The sequence below is a fragment of the Spea bombifrons genome, chromosome 8, assembly GCF_027358695.1.
Source record: "Spea bombifrons isolate aSpeBom1 chromosome 8, aSpeBom1.2.pri, whole genome shotgun sequence".
In the NCBI taxonomy this organism is placed as follows: Eukaryota; Metazoa; Chordata; class Amphibia; order Anura; family Pelobatidae; genus Spea; species Spea bombifrons.
Genome location: NC_071094.1, coordinates 20734329 through 20755513, shown reverse-complemented (window position 1 = coordinate 20755513; position 21185 = coordinate 20734329). Strand labels below are relative to the sequence as shown.

Sequence of the window (21185 nt, the reverse complement as noted above, 5' to 3'; positions counted from 1 at the left end):
GGGAGCTTTTCCTGCAAGTCACAGCCTAAGAAATGACCCCACCTGAACCGTTTAAACTTTGATGATATCCCAGGCCTTTTGACCTTTAATGCTGCCAATGAAGTTGTTTTTCCTCTGCTGTTGAATGCAGGGTCTTAAAGATAATTTATGGGGCAAATTTTGCAGTGCAGGTGCACATCACGTTTTTCAAACTTTAGTTCTTGTTTCAAATTTAGCATTACAGGTGTGTAAATGTAACAGTTCTAAATCACTCCATAAAATTGTTTCTAAAAAAACAAACTGGGCCATCTCACTAGTTTTATTGGCTAGCCGTTTTAATCACCAATCTCTCCAAAAGGTTTGTGGTAACTTAAGTGGGAGACTCTACTTGAACTCTCCAAAGTAATAACGAATCTATGAGACCAGATGAGATACATCCAAAGTTAGTAAAGAAAAACAAAAAAAAAAACAAAAAACAACCTTAATAGTGTCCTGACAAAACAATTATCTTTTATTTATATAGCACCAACAATTTACGCAGCGCTTAATACAATACATAAATTCAAGGGGTATGATAAGATGAGAATGGACAGACTAAGACAAACAGATACATTAGGTGGAGAGAGCTCTGCTCAATTACCAGACTTATGTAACCGGCCGGTCACTATTGACGGAAGCAGTTTCAGAAGATTGGATGTTGTCTTACCACTTCACAAACAATGCAGCAGGGACCCTGACAGCTACAGATTAGTCTTACGTTGGTAGTTGTGAAATTAATGGCACCCACATGACCAGAAACTATTGTTAAATATAGTGGTAAATTGTTTGCAGGATCAAGATCCACTTGACTCCTAAGAACCTGCTCGTTGGCATCCTTCCTCTCGAAATCCCTAGATCACCTTTCCTAGTACCTCTCCTCGCCTACTTATACTAGTGTAACCTCTTGTGTAATACACCCTAACTCCCTCTAGATTTTAAGCTCATTTGAGCAGGGCCCTCCTACCATGTTGTTTTTTTTTCTGCACGAGGGTTAGTCCAGGTAATGGCTCTGTGAGGCATTTTCTCTGCCAGTAGTACAATTGTTTTTTTTTTTTTTTTTTTTTTTTTTCTTCTCTCCTATTTCTCATTTTATAAACATTTTTTATTTCAGAATTTGCAGGTTGTTAATGACTGTGCCTTCATTCATGTACCCGGTTAACAAACAGTAAGCATGAATCAGAAATGGAGGGACAGCAGTATATACAAGAAACAAGGATGTCTGGACAGCAGGACTCGAACATCCAACAACTGAAAGAGGCCCTCCAATACTTTAAGAATGGTACTTTGCATGCTATTTAAAAAAATCACTGCAGTGTACTGATCTCTGAGAGTCTTGCACTTTGCAAGGACAAGCTTTATGAGCAGAAGAGCGTCATGCATATTCAAGTACTTGTGTGAAGCATTTAGAAAAGTAAACATGACTTGCCTACTCAATGCTGCATTAAGAAAATATAGTGAAGCATGGTGAGGTTCACCTTTAGTCTTTTAAAGTCTAGGAGTCCTGTAGCACGTTGTCAACTACAACTCAAATTGGTTGAGGTGGAAGCGTAATTACTACAGGTACTTTAGCTGCTGTGATTCACAATCCTTGGCGTGATTCACCACAACATGCGTTGTCTGAATTAGCTATGCTTTCAGGTTAAACTCCATCCTGAAGGAAGAACTTTCATGCATTCACTAATGATTTAATATCCAATCTCATCTGTGTTTCAGCAATGATAAAGGAATGTTTTTCTTTTTCTGAAACATTAGATTGTTTTGTATCCAATTATCCAATAATGTCCCTGTTGCAGAATGACTTTTTTATTCACAGTGGCTGGTTTTTATAATACTATATATACTATAATTTTCTGTTATAACCATCTCTCCATCACTAAGCGATCATGTAACCTGGGGCAACAGTATTGGTTTTTGTAAGTCAGTTCCTGTCCAAGGAACTGATCCTTTATATAGTGTATTCATTCCGTACATTATAATTGATGTGATACAACCTGAAAATCACAATGGCATGAATTGTCATGATGAATGCATAGGGATTAGGATGCGTGCACCTGTCTTTGCCTCAAGGTGCTATTAGTTTATTATATTGGGCTAAAGAAGACTTAAGAAAACAATATCACCTGCTACTCGGCGCACTCACTCTGTCGTACAAAGTTAATTCAGCAAGAGTGGGATAAATTAAAAGACGTTAAGTAACGGGAAAACTCGCGTCTCGTTCACCTAGACAGCTTAATCATAGACAAATATTTGTAACCCAAGGCTAACCTTTTAAAAGCACAGAATCAATTATAATAAATTATTTGGTTAACACTTATTCCTAATATGTGCTACATCAAAACAGACATTGAACCAAGACATTCCATTTAGCTGGTATTTAATATAATGCATAAAATTAAATCGTCTATACAAATTAAAAACATGACATACAAAACCATTCATGGTTTAAACAGCATGATATATTTTGTATCAGTAAATATTATGGAAATAATGAGCTACATCAGAACCAAAATAGAACGGCAACACAGTTGCAGAAAATGTTGCACATATATATTGGAAAGACCGAAGTTTTTAAAGCAACAGAACTAAAACACAAAAATATTGGGAAGTACATGTTTTACTAGTAATATTTAAACATCATATAGGAATATATGGTGCGGAGTCCCTTACAGGCATATGTTAATTGTATTCTTCTTTCCAGTTGATAGTAAGGTCTCGGTGAAGGGAAACCTTGTTTTATCTGCGCACCTTACTTCGGTAGAGGATTTCGGCATGCAGAATGGCATTCCTCCAGATGGTGTTGATGTATTGCTTGAACTGGCTCTCAGTGGGAAACTAGGTAATACTCCTGATAATGACCATTGCATATTTTCATTGTAATGCCTTGCTATATCCATTTTCTTCACTGTCAAAATGCTGGCATAGACAAGGTTTAAACTTTGCCTTTGCCTTCTGACAGCTTGAGCGCATCTATTGAGAGAGTTCCCCTAGCAGTTATCTGCCTTCCCTGATCAGAGTAGGGGGCTTTAACCACATGGTGTGCTGTTACAACTAATGGGTAAGTGCTGGCTTTGCACAAGAGTAATAGTATATCCTGTGGAGAGGACATAGCATTTGATCCAGAAGAAGAGCTAAGAGAAAGTATATTAAGCTTCCCATTACTTGTGCTGTTAGACTGTTTTACCTTTATTTTCCTGTCATATAGTGTCAGTACCACGGGGTGCCGCTCTTCCTAGGGACAAGGACCTAGAAACGAAGAGGTTAAGATCCCCTTAACCCCTCCAATACCTCCAGTTCTTCCTTGTCAGGGACGGACCTTTTTTCTTCTTTTCTGGTGGGGCACACGGGTTGTGTCCAGGGGGATTCCTCCGATTGCTCCCCGGGTGGTGAGCAGAGCGAGGTGTACCGTCCGCATCTGCGGACGTTACGGAACTGCATAGCCGCCGGAGTTTTATGCCGGCAAGAATTTGGAGCATGCGCACAGCGGTGGAACGCACGCCAGAGGGCGCTGCGTTCCACCAAGAGTACTGATCACGCTACTGAGCATGCGTGAAGCAGTTCTCTGGTTCAGGGCGCGAAAACTTAATTGTTTTCTCATATTTAAACCTGTGCTACCCAGTCTGACAGCAGAGGAGCTTGTCAGCACTGGTTTTTCCGTGTCATCAGCCCCCCCACACGGATTGAGGAGTTGTAAGGTAGAATTTGATTTAATCTTAACCCTTCAAATCCTCTGCCCTGTATATTTCTTTTTTTTTTTTTCTCTTTTATGTTAGATGTCTGGTCCGGTTTCACCAGATAAGGAGAAATGTGTTACACCTGCTCCAAAAAAGGCTGTGGTTAAAACCAAACATTTATCGTGCACTGAATGTGCCTGTCCTTTGCCTGATGGTTCAAAAAAGAAATTTTGCAATGCCTGCTCCGCTGAGAGTTTGGCAAAAGAAAAACATAAAGACATGCAGTCTTTTTTAGGCTGGTTCCAGGACAACCTGGCGCAAACGTTTGAAACGTTTAAAGCTGCAGCAGTTAAACCGGTGGAGCCCGTTAAGGCTAAATCCCACAAACGTAAAAGGGAATCGGCTTCCCCTCAGTCTGATTGGTCCTCTGGAGAGGCCTCTACTTCATCATACTCGGCTTCCTCCAGTGAAGAGTCAGAGGATGAGTCCAGCTTTCCTCCGCAGGAACTGCGCAAATTTGTTAAAGAGGTTTCACGGCTGTTTCAAGATACAGACCGGTCTAAGCACCCTAAAGGGTTACCTATGCTACCTAATATGCAAAACCTCATGTATAGGGAGTGGCATAATCCAGGCAAAAGAGCTTTCATCTCGAAGCACTTTAAGCAGCTTTTTCACCTTCAGGGTGATGAGAAATGGGAAGATGTCCCTTCGGTAGACGTCCAGATAGCTCAACTTTCTAAACGTACTACCATTCCCATTAGTGAAGTCGCTGGTCTCAAAGACCCTATGGATAAGAGGGCAGAGACGTCATGTAGGCGGGTGTTCCAGTCATCAGGATTCCTGACTAAAGTGGCGTTATCTAGCGTATCTGTGGCTAAAGCCCAAGGTATCTGGTTGCAGTCCTTAGAAAGCAGTCTGTCGGACGCTATGGATGACGGTTTGTCTAAGTTATTTAAGAACCTGAAGCTGGCTAATAGTTTCCTGGTGGAAGCTGCAGAAGAGAGCCTTAAACTGTCGGCCCGAAATATGGGTTTGTCTTCCGTGGCAAGAAGAGCCTTATGGCTTCGCTCTTGGGCAGCAGATACGGCTTCAAAGTCTACCTTGTGTGATTTACCGTTCGAAAGAACCAAGCTATTTGGGTCTCCCTTGGAGGAGCTGATCAGACATATGTCTGATACTAAAAAGGCACTTCCTCAGGATAGGAAGAACAGATGGAACAGACGTTTCCAGTATAGACCTTCCAGGCCTTTTCAACCGGTGTTCAAGACTCAAACTTTTCGTAAACAACACGAGAGGAAGTTTCAGGAACATCCTAAGAAACCCGAGGGCAGGAAGTTCTGACGGTGTTGGAGGTCGTTTGCAATGGTTTCTGCCAAGATGGACACAAACCACCAACAGCTCCTGGGTCGTCAGGATCATTGCGGACGGGTACAGGATAAAATTTTTCAATCTCCCACGTCCCCTTTTCCTGATTTCGTGCTACCCTTCTCAGGTGAAGAATTCAGCACTGTTTGCCGAAAGCCTTACCCTTCTCAAAAAAGGTGTCATAGAGCCTGTTCCAAAGAATCAGGAGTTTCAGGGAGTCTATTCTCGCCTCTTCCTGGTCTCAAAACCGGATGGGTCCTTCCGTCCAATTCTGGATTTAAAGAGGGTCAACGCCTGCATTCCTTACCGTCACTTCAGAATGGAATCCATTCTCACTGTTACCCACCTTTTAAGGCAAGGGGACTTTATGGTTACGTTAGACCTAAAAGATGCCTATCTCCATGTGCCAATCGCTACAGCCTCAAGAAAATATCTCCGGTTTGCCATAAGAGTCGGCTCAAGGCTTCGTCACTTTCAGTTCACTTCTCTCCCTTTTGGCCTATCGTCAGCTCCTCGGATTTTTACAAAACTTTTAACCCCGGTTGCAGCAGCTTTGCGAAAGGAGGGAATCACAGTTGTCCCTTATCTGGACGATTGGCTTCTAAAAGCAGGTTCCTCTCAAGAACTCCTGTCACATCTCAGGTTTACGACCCGATGCTTGGAACAACATGGATGGATCATAAACCACAAGAAGTCCAACCTTACCCCATCCACGAAGATCCAATTTCTAGGACTCATAGTGGATTCCGTCTCGTTGAGGCTGCATCTCCCACGTTCAAAGATAAGAAGAGTAAGGAATCAGGTTTCCTTTTTACAACAGAATCCAACCCTTTCCTTCAGGTCGGCTATGAGTATTCTGGGCAGCCTTACGGCCTGTATTCCAGCGGTAAGCTGGTCCAAGGCACAATTGAGACCCCTTCAGTGGGACATCCTTCAACAGTGGTCCAGGAGTCTGGAGGATCTGGACATCAACTTCAGGGTATCCGAACACGTCTTACTCCGATTGAATTGGTGGAAAGCAAAGGGGCGCCTCGCCCGGGGGCGATCTTTTCTGCCACGTCAATGGGTCACTCTCACCACGGATGCCTCCAAGGTAGGCTGGGGAGCTCATTGGGACAGCCTCTGCTGTCAGGGCAGCTGGTCCTTGACCGATCAGACTCAATCTTCAAATTTTCGGGAACTGAAAGCTGTATTCCTGGCGCTCAAGACATTCGGTCCAAGATTGCGGGGAAAAGCTGTACGAATTCAGTCCGACAATGCCACCACAGTCTCATATATAAACAGGCAGGGTGGCACCCGCATTCCCAAGCTCCAGGCCCTGTCAGACGAGCTCATGCTCTGGGCCCAAAGGAATCTAGAGGATTTAGCGGCAACGCACATCAGAGGAGTGGACAACGGCCTGGCGGACGATCTCAGCAGATCTCAGTGCTCCCAAGCAAACTGGTCCCTGGACAAGAGCATCTTCTCTCTCCTGGTTCAGAGATTCGGCCTGCCAGATATAGACCTTATGGCGACCAGGCAAAACAGCAAATTGCCAATTTTCGCCTCCCTTTACAAGCAGGACAATCCTCCCCTACTAGACGGAATGTCGGTGATTTGGTCTTTCAAGATGGCTTATGTGTTTCCTCCAGTAGCGATGATTCCTCGGATCCTCCTCAAAATTCGAGTAGACAAAGCCAGAGTGTTAGCCGTTCTCCCTTATTGGCCAAATCGAAGTTGGTTTTCGGAGCTGCTCAGTATGACGATTTCAGTATGGGAACTGCCAGTCTCCTCCCGTCTTCTGGAAAACGACAACCTCTCCAGGGATGTTCTTCTGCGATTCAGATTGACGGCCTGGCTTCTGCAAGGATGATCCTCCAGAGCAGAGGCATTTCCGATTCTATGACAGAGGTTCTCCTGAGTTCAGTACGCAGATCTACGTCCGTTATTTATCTTCGAGTATGGAAGAAATTTCTCCACTGGTGTCTTACACAAGGCTTGGATTTTTCCTCTCCTTCTACGAGTTCCATTCTGGACTTTTTGCAGGAAGGTTTTTCGGCGGGTCTCACTGTCTCGACCCTTAAAGGACAGGTTTCAGCCTTGAGTCATTTTCTCCTGTGTGAATTGGCTTCACAAGTCCTCATCAGGCGTTTCTTCAAGGCGGTCACAATTCAACGACCACCCAGACGTGCACATTTTCCTTCCTGGGATTTGACCTTGGTCCTTCAGGCACTCTGCTCCGAACCGTTCGAACCTTTAGAAGACGTGTCTCGCAAGTTTTTATCTCTCAAGACGGCATTTTTGGTGGCCATTACTTCGACAAGGAGGGTCAGTGAGTTTCAGGCTCTCTCCACGGCTCCAGAATTTACAATTTTTCACCAAGATAAAGTCGTTTTGTACGTCAAGCCTTCTTTTTTGCCTAAGGTCATATCTGAATTTAATGTCAATCAACCGTTGATTTTGCCCTCCTTCTTCCCGTCACCTGCTACTCCGGAAGAAACGCTCTGGCACACTCTAGACGTCCGCAGAGCTCTACGGATTTATATTGATCGCTCTACTTCTTTCCGCTCTACGGATCAATTGTTTGTCAATTATTTTGGTAAATGTACAGGCCAGGCGGCCTCCAAGCGCACGATATCCCGATGGCTTTCCGACACTATTCGCCTGACCTACAATCTCAGCGGTCAGGTTCTTTCATCTCGCGTTACTGCTCACTCCACCAGAGCTATGGCTACGTCCTGGGCTGAGAGGTCTTCTGCATCCCCGGAAGAAATATGCAAGGCAGCCACTTGGTCTTCCTTTCACACGTTTGTCAAGCATTACCGGCTAGACATCTTCTCCTCCTCTGATGCTTATTTCGGGCGTAAGGTGCTCCAGGCGGTTACCTCGTGACTGTATTCCCACCCAGAGGGGGCATCTTGCTATATCCCCGTGGTACTGACACTATATGACAGGAAAAAGAGTAATTTTACTTACCGTAAATTCTTTTTTCCTTAGTATAGTGTCAGTACATATTTCCCTCCCTTCTCGTTTTGTATTAAAATCATTTTGTTGCAAGCTATCTTGTGTTCTTGGTATTTACTGGAGGTATTGGGGCGGCCGGGGCTATTATAGGTGGAGTAGGAGGGGTTAAGGGGATCTTAACCTCTTCGTTTCTAGGTCCTTGTCCCTAGGAAGAGCGGCACCCCGTGGTACTGACACTATACTAAGGAAAAAAGAGTTTACGGTAAGTAAAATTACTCTTTTTCTTCCGAAATTTTGACTATTAAACTCGAAGCTTAATATGTGCTCTCCTTGTCGATGTCCCTTATTTTGCTCTTACGTTGAACTAATAACACAAAAAAACCTTTTTCATGCAGCGGACTCCGTCAACACCAGGCTCTTGAAGTGCTTGCTACCTGCAAGTGAAGTCCTACAGAGCAGTATTATTAAGGGGGTTTCATTGTTCTGCGCTGCAAAATGTTCAGCCAGTGTTCAGGTACTTTGCAAACTTTCTAATTGTATTGTATTGTATTACAATGCAATTTTACTAGCTTCCACTATAGTGATGAGATGAGTAAATGTGTATCAAGTATAAAATCATGTGTTCTGACCATTTTGTGCAACGTAGTACTTTTTTTTTTTTTTTTAATTTTGAGAACCACTGCTTAAGATGTGTTTATAGTGACATGGCAGGATATAAAGCTTTGCTCTCTATGTTAAGAGTAGGACCAGGCAATATTTTCCTGAATTTGGTACCTTCAGAAACTGAAGTGAGATTTGACTGTGGACCGGACTCTGTGACAATAGAATATAGTTCTTTTTCTAGGAAGTACTATACCTTTTGATCCAGAAAAAATTGTTTTCTATTATAAACATGAATAATCTACACACATTCTCACACACACTTTTATTTAACAGTTTTTGGTACTCTTGCTGTTGAAATTGTGGTTTATTTGGGCTCTTCCTAACATTTAATGTTTAGTTTTTATGAATGAATAGATGTGCATAAATCATTGTAGTGACTATCATTACCAAATGAGAACATAATTCATTAAACATCCAGTAATCCGTATATCAATATTTATTTATTTTGCTACAGAGCCTGTTCATTCGCTGGCTTATTTCCGTGTTTGATCTCATTCCATGCAAGGATGCACTTTCTTCGCTCTACAACTTTTTCTTTTACTATCTACAGGATGAGAAGTTGGTATGATCACTTTTTCCCCCCCACAGCGATTATCTCATTTTCATTGAATTCATTAGAAGGCAGTACTATGCTGTGTTCAAAACAAGTTTATAGCGTTGTCCAATTTTTTTTTTAGTAATCTCATTGCCCAACTTGAGCACAAGGTACAACTAATTGAATAATTTAACTTTATCTGGACTCATAATGACCGCATTATTTGATTCCGTCATATTACCACAATACTATACAATTTTATAATATGTTTATTTTAGTAAGAATTTGGGGGCTTGGAAGTGTAAACAGGATTAATTCATAGCAAAAGAACTTGCCTTTGTGATGTGCAATTATGGGTATAATAATGTGTATGGAAAAGTTAATAAAAGTACTAAATAACTTCTTCTTCCTCAGTGTCCCTATCTATGTCACCTGCTTTATCTGATCACCAAGAAAGATCATGGTGAGTGGACAGAGGGACCTTTTTCAGGTGCCCTTTCTCTTTAAAAAAAAAAAGTGCCTTTCTTTTTCTTGCTTATACAATCCATTGCCTCTTAATAAACCTCCGATTTACTTTTAATGCAGTACTTTTCTAGTTTTTGTTGTCTGACACCAATAAATCTAAAAAAACAAAACAAAAAAAAAACCTGAAACAATACACTATTACATTTTCTTAAATGTTTTGTAACAGAACAATCAATATATCATTACACTCTGCATTTAGTGATGTTGCGGTTCCTGGGTATGCTGTAATCAATATAAACAACTCCTTTGTCAGGTTATCTCTTTATTTAAAATAAATAAATAATAATAAAAAAATATAATATAATGTCTGTCTTACTACGTTGCTCTTGTTTCATCAGTGCGTCCTTTCAGAGTCCGGAAACTATTAGAACTCCAGAGTCGGAAGGTAAGGAGGTGACTATGAGGTTCTATCCAATTTATTTGGACTGATAAAAAGCTAAACCTATTTATTGTGTATGGATTATAATTGAACTATATGATTTATATTTCTGATATATTTCTCACACCATCTTTAGGGGCTATATCCTCCTCTTATCGGCCTCCTCTCCTTGTATAAAATATTTTGCCCAGAGATGGTTTTGGTCTCTCTGCCAAGTAGAGTTAAGGTAAGCAACAGCGGTTCTGGTGAATGCACATAATATACATGCAGCCTTTGATAGAATACAGTCTGGAATGAGACTGCACTGGCTAATAGCCGTATGCCGCCACTGTAGCTACGCTTGGAAAACACTGATGTAGCATATGATTTACATAAGTCATTACACACCTAATTTTACATTTATTATTACATCTCTACAGAACTATTTCAAGAGCTCACACCTGCTGTGGACTTCAGAGCTGAGGGCAGTGACAAGGAGGAATGCAGGACATCCAACTATGGATCATATTTTGAATGTAGGGGGCAAGGAACATCCATTAGCCAATTCCCGTAAAAGGGTGAGTATCATTTCTTTGACAGTTTGTATAATCTCTGTTAATTCTACACTCCGGCCTTATTTTGATGCCAAATATAGATGTGTCTATTTTACATAGACTCCGGTTCATTTTACCATGTGCAAATTGATGGTAAAATGTAGTTATTGGAGTTGGAATATGACAGCCTTGCTGTGATGGAGAGCCGTACTCGGACTAAGTAGCTCCGCCGTAGAGATCTTCCTTGCCACCAAAAGATTAATTGCATGAAGGGATTAACCCTTCATATTCCCCCAAGCACTAGCCGAGATTTAGTGTAGGGGTGCAACGGAACTCTCCCTATTGAGGACAGCACATATATTTATACACACAAACATTGATAGGATTAGGGGTTTAATCCCATGAACTACCAGACAGCCCAGCGCCTCCATACAGTTCTATGGCCAGCAATGCCCACCTGACAGAGGCACTATTTCGGAGTGCCAGAGTTCCATAGCCGCGGCTGGGTAACCCCCCCCTGGTCCTAAAGATTGGTAATAAAACCAGGGTTCCCAAACAAGCTCCCTCTCTCTAACCACCACCGAGTGATGTGCACCCAGTCAGGCACCGTGCGAGGGGGGGGGGGGCTGGTTGGGGGGGTGGAATCTGACCAACATCAGGGCTATACAAGGTCTGTGAGCCTTTAACCCTTGGGAAAACCACAGGGATGGGGTGTAACACAAGAAAACGGATATGGGGCCAAAATAACATAGAGGATAAACAGATGGGCTGTCACACTCTTCCAAACAAGAATGCATATTAAAGTGCTTTTAATATCTATCCTTAAAGTATAAAAATGCATACCTTATGAAGAAGCTGCAGCTCCCAGAATGTATGGTTAATAGAAGTGAACAGACTGTTATGAAAGATAATGTTGTTTACCACTAAAGCTAGGGCATGACTGGTATATGTCTGTGTTTTGTAATTGTTGGCCTATTCTGGGTAGGTATGTAGAGCGCTCTTCCTACTGCTTTTTTGTTTTTTTTTGGTTTTTTTTGTTTTCTCTTGGGAGCTAGCCATCCCTATCGGGGATTAGGTTAGCGTCCCTGGTTGTTTGGGAACTACTAGTTACTCTGAACAAGTCCTTGGGCTGGATTCTGCTCCTCAGGCATATTGTTTCAGGAGCAAGGGGTTGTGTCAGGGGCTATATATTTACATTAGGGGCCACCCTAGGGCCTGTCTTAGCCCCCAGTTGCCTTTCACACTGTGGTCACTGCCCATGTAGAATAATAGTGCTTAGCACTTTTAAGAAAAGGAGCGTTGGAATAAATGTCGTATTCCTGCAGGCTGTGTCTTAAAGGTGTGCAGAGCCTTTTAACGAAAGCCTATGGCAGCCGTGTAGGCCTAAATAAGCAAGCTGTAAAAGCATTTTCTTATGTGTTCGTTCTCATATGCAGTTAATTTTATTTGTTGGAAGTACCTCAAAGCTTTACTGCATTTCAGACTGTCGCCATGTTTAATTTTGCTGTTACTGAGCTCTTCCATTTGAAAACAATGTGATGACATACTGCTTTACCCGTTAGTCACCCAAGTCTGTCTTGTTTGAAAAAATTCTTACAAATGCTTATCTATATGTCTTATTTTCTTTGTAATTGTTTGGTATATATTATTTGGAGAGATATTTTGAGAAAAATTGGACTGCTTTGTTTCAACATAATTCAGCTCTGGTGTGATATAAACCAAAAACTGCATACTTCTACATTCCCTATCCTAAACCTGTTACACATTTCTAAATAGTTCTTATAAACTAGAGTTATTCAAAATGGGATGAGCATGTTCGTGTGCCTTGCACAGTATTTTGGGAAAAAAACCGTACCACTGTCAAGCCCGAGCCGTTATTACAGTACGTGGGCATGTAAACACACTGCAGCGTACAGGGAAGCTGACGGGGCTTCTCCCAAAAATGGAGTCTGGGTGCAATATCTATAAGTTGTTTGTGATAATTAGAGAATGTGCATTGTTTTACATGTGTAAACCTTCATTATCTCTTTCAGAAATGGAACAGTAAACTCCCACAGTCTGCATGCAGTGATGTTTGGAGTGCTGTGCCTTTTATCGATAACCATCTGATGTCCTCTAATCAGGTTTTTCCTTTAGAGAAACTGCAGACTTTCACACAGCTACTGGAGAACATCCACCAGCTTGAGGTAATTGATATTAAATATGAATAGCATGGCAGTCTTAAAGGGGAATTGTCACTATTTTTGATTTATATAGTGCCGTCATATTCTGTAACACTGTGCAGTGGGTAAACGGGACGTAAGTAGAGCATAACATCACAATTTGGACTTGGTGAAACAAAATGTAGGAAGGCTGTGCTCAGACAAGCTTGCAGAATGCCGTCTCCCTGAAATAGTTTTGTGTATACTGCTTGATACAAAACAACAATATTCTGAAAACTGGCGGGTTCATAAAACTGAAAAGTGCCCAACAATCAAAGGATTAAAAACAAGATGGGTAGCCCCATGGTATTCATATGAATAATTATTTTAAAATAAACCTTGGGCATTATTATGGAGTTGCCTTCCCCCATTTTGCGATTCTAACAACCTCCACTCTTCTGGGAAGTCTTTCCATGAGATTTTGCAGTATGTCTGTGGGCATTTGTGCTCATTAGTGAGGTCAGGCCAAGAAGTCTCGCAATCGGCATTCAAATCCGGCATTCAAATGTTCAGTGGCATTAAGGTCAGGGTTATGTACAGGCCACTCAAGTTCATCCATACCAACCTTGCCAAACCAAGCTTTTATGAACCTAGCTTTTATGCACAGTGACAAAATCATGCTAAAACAGAAAATGGCCTGCCCCAAACTGGTGCCACAAAGTTGGTAACATACAATTATCTAAAATGTCTGTGTGTTTTATAGCATTAATATTACCCTTTGCTGTGTTTGTAAAGACTACTACCTTGTGTACTGAACTGTAAACATCTAGGTTTATGAAAGTGACAGATCTTCTTTTGTACCGATTGTATCTCATGTACTATTTTTGTTTCCAGCTTCCAGCACAGATGGGTTCTGTGTTAAAAAACCCCCTCCTGTTGCATTATGTAAACTGCATCAAAGATGATACTCTGTTTTTGAGGCTAAATTACTGGTTGGCGTTCACGCTGCATGAAGGTAAAAACAGCAATGGCTCTTGACTGCAGTAGGCTCATTGTTTCATTAATTGTAGAATAGGGCTGCACAACTCCAGGGCTGTAGAAAGGCGGCGGTTTTGGATATCCCTCGTTGCGTGCCTAGACATATCACCTAAAATCCATTAAGCAAGTTTTCAAACAATGAGACGCAGAATTCCTTGCCTGTTTGTGGCACTTGCACCCTGCTAAATAACATAGAGAAATATAGAAAGTTTATCTCTCCCCCCCCCCCCCAATATCATAAAACAAAAATTGGGGCAAAATAACAATGGATTTTACTTGGTCTGTGAACATAGTGTCTGTTTTCAATGTAGAATGTTACCTGGGGTTTTCAAAGGTTTCTGCAAAAGGACAGCCCCTGTAGTCTATTTTTGGTAATCTATCATACATTATTTTTTGTATAACAAAGTAGTTCCATGGTAAACTGTGGTCTGGGATAATTGTAATTTTGTGGACACTGTCTTAGTTTTGGCTCTAACAAAAAGGCATACTATTTTCCACCTTAACAAAAACCGTGCGTGTTTTCCACCCTCAGAATGCTCCTGGTTTTTGGGAAAGAAGCATAATGAAGAAGTAGAGGTGTTTCTTGAGACAGTTGTTAAAACTCAGAAATTTTTACAGGTGAGTCAGTTCCTTCATACTAACCTGATAAATCATGTCATCTGCAACTATTCTATTGACATTCCTCTCTAGTTGCATGAGCAACTTCAAATGGGCTTAAACAAAGCATTACTCTGTTGACACTGTATCCATGTAACTAGTCAAACTTGCTGTTTGGTGCACAGGAGAGTACCCCATGTTCTGATCTTTTTCTCCACATTGTTGCTGGTGCCTAGGAGATATTTTTATCAAATTTCATTTTTTTCCCCAGATTACCAGTTTAAATTACAAAATAGCGTTTTAGTGGAATTTAATTTTCCCTTCCCCACTTCTTAGGAAGGGCTTTCAAGCACTGAAGAATTCCTCTACAAGTATCTTCCGCATTGGAATGGCTCTCTTCGTTCACAAATCCTCAAACTTATCACCTGGATTCCAATTAACTCTTCTTCAGGTGTAGTAACGTGTGGGATATTAGTAGGATGTTTCACATTTTCTATCTCATTCTGTGGACTTCTGCCCCTTCTAATCAAATGTTTGGGATAAAAGTAAATATTAGACTTGTGCATTTGTACGATTTGTACGAATTGCAAATTTGGTCAATTTACCAAAATTCAGTAGATGTGTCCGAAGCGACAAAAACAAGTCCAGGACCCTCATGAATTGGATGAAAACTAAGCAAAAAGCTCAGAATTTTTGTCTGAAATACATGGGCCCACATGCACACACACACACACTATCGTTTGCTCTCTGAATGTTTCCCTCTCCCTACCACTTCTACAGCTTATTCTTCAATATTTTATCTTCTCGCTTCTCTTCAATCTGCTATCTTTGGCCACATCTCTGCAGATATAACCCGGCAGGAACTTCTGCCAAAATAGCGGCATTTCCTGTGGCATCCTCTCCATGATCGGGGGAGGACCTCACCGAAAGTGGTTATTGTACCTGAAGTGGAACACTTTGGGCAGAAGTTCCTGCCAGGTTATGTCTGTGGAGATGTGGATGAAGATAGCAAATTGAAGGTATCAGATTTAAGGGAGGAGATAGAAGAAGATGCAGAAGTGGTCGACAGAGAAACACTTAGAGAGTGAATGAGATTGAGTGAGATTGAATGTAGGCAATTTGTTCCTGAATTTTCTGCCTCTGGACAGGAACTGTAATTTGCTGCCCAAAAATAAACTGAAAAAATAGTTTTTTTTATCCCATTTGCACTTCTAGCAGTGTCTAATCAATGTGCTTCTTACACAAATTGGTTCTTTATGAAATATGTATCTAACACTATTCCTTTTTTCAGAGTTGGAAATGTTGCTGTATGAACCACTGGCTCAACTTTTTGCCGGATCCACTTTGTTTTTCAAGGCAAGCAACTTTTGGTGTTTGTAGATGGTTACCATCACTATGTCAAAAAATTTGCCTGATTAGTGGTCTTAATACGCTGCCTTCCTTATAAATACTGTTATCTACCAAGGATGAGGCACCTAAAACACCTTTCACAGAAAGTTGCACCACTTTCCAGTGAAGAAACACACTGTTTATTTTCCACTCTGCCAAGTCACACCTGTATCCCATCATCTTAAAACGCTTCTTCTGACATTTTTCAGCTTATACATGTTGCCAAAATACAAATGACATCCAAATGGAATAAAAATACAATTACCAGGGCCAAGAATAAAGCAAAAGAATCATAACAAAAATAAACCAAACCATGTAGAAAAGAACATCGTGCCACCCTTGGTCACATGGCACACACTCATTCTAACACTGGAGGACAGATTCATTAATAGCAACATTTCATATGCACAAATCTAAAATGAACTGGAGCATATCCTCATATGCGCTACAATGAAGTATTATAATTTTACTGTGTCATCTGGGTTGTTTGATTTGCTCTTAAAACTTGTGTGGATCTTTTAATTGCCAACTTTGCTTTGCAGTGCAGTGTGCTTGAGAGTATGAAGGGGTTGTTGCAAAACTGGCTTGTCTGGCATTCAGTGTGTGCTGAAGAAGTGCATTCAAACGGGGCAAACAAGTAAGTAACCCTCCTCATACCTTAACATGTATGTTGCTTCATTGTCCAATATGAAAAAAATCTTACTAGACAAGCTAGGTGTGCGTGCGTAGTATGTCTTTATGTCTTCTAATTGGCTGCATCCTAATTTAGGAAATTTGCTCACAAAGTATGTGCATTATCATATTGTGTCCAATTGTGACATTTTTTTTTTCAGTCATACTATGTCTGGATTGCTGACTGCAATTGAAGATCTGATACAGTTCACTGGGCGCTTGTGCACTCTTGGGCTCCAGATCCAGAGCAGCTCTCTTCTCCTTCATTTTATACTGGATTTCTATGAGATAGTAAGAACTCTTATGTCTGTATGGGTGCACTAGTCTGGATTGCTGACTGCAATTGAAGATCTGATACAGTTCACTGGGCGCTTGTGCACTCTTGGGCTCCAGATCCAGAGCAGCTCTCTTCTCCTTCATTTTATACTGGATTTCTATGAGATAGTAAGAACTCTTATGTCTGTATGGGTGCACTAGTTGGTTGCGGTATACTTAGGTAGCATTGTCTACACATTTCACCGCCTAATACTCTTCCCATTAAAGCAATGTTTATTAATTCATATGTGAATGAGTTTGTTTTTAATAAAACAAGTTATTTCCTTTTGTATATTTTGTTGAATCAGATGTAAATGTTAGAGAAATTCTAATTGTTACATTGCTGTCTGGAGTACAAATACATAGCTTTCACTTTAGCTTTCTAGATCTTTGCAGGGAGTTTCATTATTCCTACTATCTTCCACACAGGTCTGTGACATGTACACACAATTTGATTTACCCCTGGTTGTCCTTCCACCTCCGGGAGTGTTTTACCCAGCTTTGCTTAGTACAGACTCCGTGAACCTTGACAGACTTTGCTACATCATGTACAGGTATAGTCCTTGTCTATGTAATAATTTTTTTTTTTTTTTTTTTTTAACCTAGCATCTGAGAAGTATCCAGTTTCTCTTATGTTGCTAACTGGTTTTGCTCATTGTTTTAGGTACAGGACCAACTTGGTAACTGTAAAAGATAATGAACGACACAAAAGGGTAAGTGTTTAAATTAGTAAAATCCTTAAAGTTGATTCAGTTTCTAATCACAGCAGTGTCTGATGCATAGTTATTCTGCATTTTCCAGGGAAAGATTTATCTGAACATCAGCAGTCAAACATTCCAGGAGTATAATCGGTACCTAACAGCTATGGTTGGTTGTTTGTGGACCTCACAAGCATTTCTTCAGGACACTCATCCTCAGGGCATCCGGCTAGAGCAAGAGGTGCTGGCAAGTACCGGTGTTCCCTACTACAAGAAAGCATTCAACATAGTCTACCACCCTGCACTCGTAGGCTATTCATCCAGCTTCCTGCATCAGGTGAGGCAATTTATAGATCCTTATTGGCTAATATGTTGGACTGGCTTTTAAACTTCTTTAGTGGTTCTATTGTTCCCCAAGCATTCTTTGTGATATAGCAAATGTTTAACTACCCCTTCAATGTGTACATAATTTAAATGAATTTTTTGACCAGTTTATTGTAAGTTTAATTAGTGAAAGCACTTGCTTGGAAAAACATTTAAAATCTAATTTTAATTATTTTTGGACACCTACCCATAGTGTGTGTGAAAGTTATTTTGTATCACAGGCATTCTGTATATTTGTGATGAACATTAAATACACATTGTATTCTGCATATTGTAAACTGGATTATTTGTGCTGGACAAGTGCGAGTTGCTCCTGTGGGGAAAAAGAAAAAAAAAACTCTGTTGCTAATAGGTTTGTGAGTAAGGATATGCTTTATCTAACTCGTATAGACGTGAAATGAAGATATCTGTAGTTACCATTATGTATGCTTACCAACCTTGGAGTTTAACCTCCTAACGGCCCATGACAGGCCTGGCATATCATGGCATCAAAGCTCCAAGTTTTAAAAAAATAAATGCGCACTTCCCAAATGTGGCGTTTTACCTCCCAAACAACCATATACCAGGAGCTATAAATCTATACCTGATTAAAAAAAACACAAAATAAATTACTACTACAAAGTTTGACAAAGGGTGGTGGTAGATTTAGAGCATGGAAAGGGTTAAAATACTAGCATTTGAAATACCCTGGGGTGTCTATTTTTCAAAAATCTATGGTAAACTGCATTGGCCAGCTTCAAAGATACCTGAAATAGCACAGGGGGCAGATTGACCAGATTTGGAAAAATGGTTTTGAAATAGCAATATGGTCCTTTTACTTATTGTCCTATAACTTGCAAACACAACATGAAAACATTGGGTGTTTCTAAACTCGGGAGAAATAGTGCAATCTTTTTAGCTTTTGTAAATGAGTTAAAGATTTTTCAAATAAAACTGAATTTTTTCATATATAATATGAAATTAGATTAAAAATGGTATCTGAAAAAGCCCTTCTCTTGAGAAAACAAAATATAACTTGTGTGGGTACACTAAATCGGAGAGGTGAAAATTGCAGCTAAACACAAGCACAGCAAAAGTGTTAAAACAGCCTTGGTCCCAAAGGGTACAAAAATTTAAAAAAGTAGCTTGGTGCTTAAGGGGTTAAATGTCCTAGCTCCCTGATATCACTATGCATTATAAAGGGAAAACCCATCCCTTGTAGCACAAGAAGCTCACATTTTGTTATAAACTTTGTATGCAGACTGGGGGGATGGCAGCGTTTCAGTGTGATACATAAGGTGACTTTCCCTGCCCAAACCGCACAATCAGTATATGAACAAATTGCTAAAATGCAAGCTGCATTATACAGGAAGTAGAAAAAGAAAACTAGACATGTTAACGGGCAAGTGTCACCCAGCAGCAACACTATCAAACTGGACATAAGCTAATGAAGCAATTAAATTCTTGCGTTTCTGAAATATATATATATATATATATAACACTTTTGTACTAATCTGCAATAATCTTTCAATATTTTTGCCTCCTGAAGAGGTTTCCAGAAGACAGAATGTTTCAGCTCCACCTAATAAAGGTAACTGTTTCTGTCCTTACTACATGAGCAGTTTATCAAGGACAATAATTACCTGAAAATGCCACGTGTGTGCAGTGGTGTAAAACCCTATCAACAAAAATTACTGCCAATCAATTACTTATTATAGCTTTAGGAACTTTTGAGTTTTACCCTGGTGTTGATTTTAGTTTTCAATGTAGAACTTTTTTTTTTATATTGCACAAACTTCAGTGTATTTTACTGCATGCAATTACTTATTTCTCATTTTCCTTCACCAGAATGTATGTATTTTAGATTTTCATTTACGTGTGTATAGATGGGTATAATATTCAATGGTGGGCTTTAGCTATGCAAACCACCCTAGAGTGTTTGGTTATGCTGTTTTAATCTTGTCTGGTTAAAGATTCTAATACGTTGCTATTGTGCATCCATTCAGGGTCAACGTTGGAATACATATTTGGATTTTCTCTACAGTGAAGGAATGAATGGCCTAAGACTATTTATTGAAAGCAGTGTTAATCGCGTGTCTAGCAGCAGCCAACAGGAACCCAGTGATCTTGCTTTATCTCAGCCTTAGTCTTATCTGTGCAATTACACGTCCAAATCTTCTGTACCATGAATAATTACTGGGGATATTTTAATACATTATTTATATATATATGTGTACAAACACATACACACATGTAGACTCTAAAGTATTACATATCTGCTAACAAGGGCAATTCCTATTTGACATTTGGTCGGCCACTGCACGTTACCCTGACCAACTGCTAATTGTGACTTTTTTTTTTTATGGGGGGCCGGTGTGGATTTCTTAAACTTAACTCAGTACAACCTGTCTTCATTTTCTCACAGTGACAGTTTTTTAATATTTTCAAATATTGTCCTAATAAAAGTGCAGCTTGTTTGTTTTATTTGCTAGTCTGTATAACTTAATTTCACTATCCATTATCAATATATCAAAATATCTCCTTGATGAGAAGTTTGGTCTGCATGTTGTATAGCTAGTGTGCGTAGATTTCCTGCGTGCTCTCATTGATTAGACTATGCATTTTGCAATGCAAGTTTAGCCCTTCTAGCAGGAGTTTGACCTTGATGTATAACTTTCCACCCCCCCTCTGCTACTATATAGCAGTGCCTTTAACCATCATCCCACTGTAGTAAAGAGAATTAAAAAACCAAACAAACAAAAAAAAAACCCACTGTATTAAGGAAGGGAATATATGGTACCACATGGACAGCGAGTTCTAAGTGTAATCTTTGGGAAATACATCAGGAATGTCCTTAGCCAGACCTACTCAAATAATTCCACAATCATAGTGTCGCATCATAATGGACACTACTTTTTGTTACAACTTTAGACCAGTCAATTACTTGATTTTGGTTGCTATGAGAAGTCCCTACCTTTTTTGTTTGCTTACATAATTATTCAAAGTACATTTCTGGAGTGGTAGGATTTTTGCTTCATTTGACTACAAAGTATGATATATCTTTTTTTTGTTTTTTGTAAGTGTGAAGAATTTATTCCTCCGCAAATCTTGTAGTTTTGGAAACAAAGCAAACCCCTGTTATTGTATGTTACTGTAAAATGAATGTTACCGGTAAATGCATTTAACAACCTTATGTGTGTACCACTAAGAGCTGACATGTTACTGCTCACAGAATATGTACTGTATGGTTTATTGCCTATATTTTGGGGTAGCTTTCTCTTCTAACTGCGTGTTTGTCTTTCCTTTTGGAAATACAATTGTAGTCTATTTTTGTAAGACT

The 21185-nt window shown here is 40.1% G+C and overlaps 1 protein-coding gene across 1 annotated transcript; it reads left to right on the top strand.

Moving 5' to 3' along the window:
- Nucleotides 1-1135: 1135 nt before the first annotated feature.
- On the top strand, nucleotides 1136-20070 carry CENPI (centromere protein I). The gene is made up of 20 exons (XM_053473703.1): nucleotides 1136-1297; nucleotides 2717-2854; nucleotides 8393-8511; nucleotides 9115-9222; nucleotides 9610-9658; nucleotides 10059-10105; nucleotides 10236-10325; nucleotides 10519-10656; nucleotides 12666-12818; nucleotides 13668-13788; nucleotides 14344-14429; nucleotides 14745-14859; nucleotides 15700-15764; nucleotides 16340-16434; nucleotides 16631-16760; nucleotides 17214-17338; nucleotides 17449-17497; nucleotides 17586-17819; nucleotides 19395-19436; nucleotides 19852-20070. The coding sequence occupies exons 1-20, from the start codon at nucleotides 1201-1203 to the stop codon at nucleotides 19990-19992; spliced, it is 2142 nt and encodes a 713-aa protein (XP_053329678.1). The 5' UTR covers nucleotides 1136-1200; the 3' UTR covers nucleotides 19993-20070.
- The last annotated feature ends 1115 nt before the right edge of the window (nucleotides 20071-21185 follow it).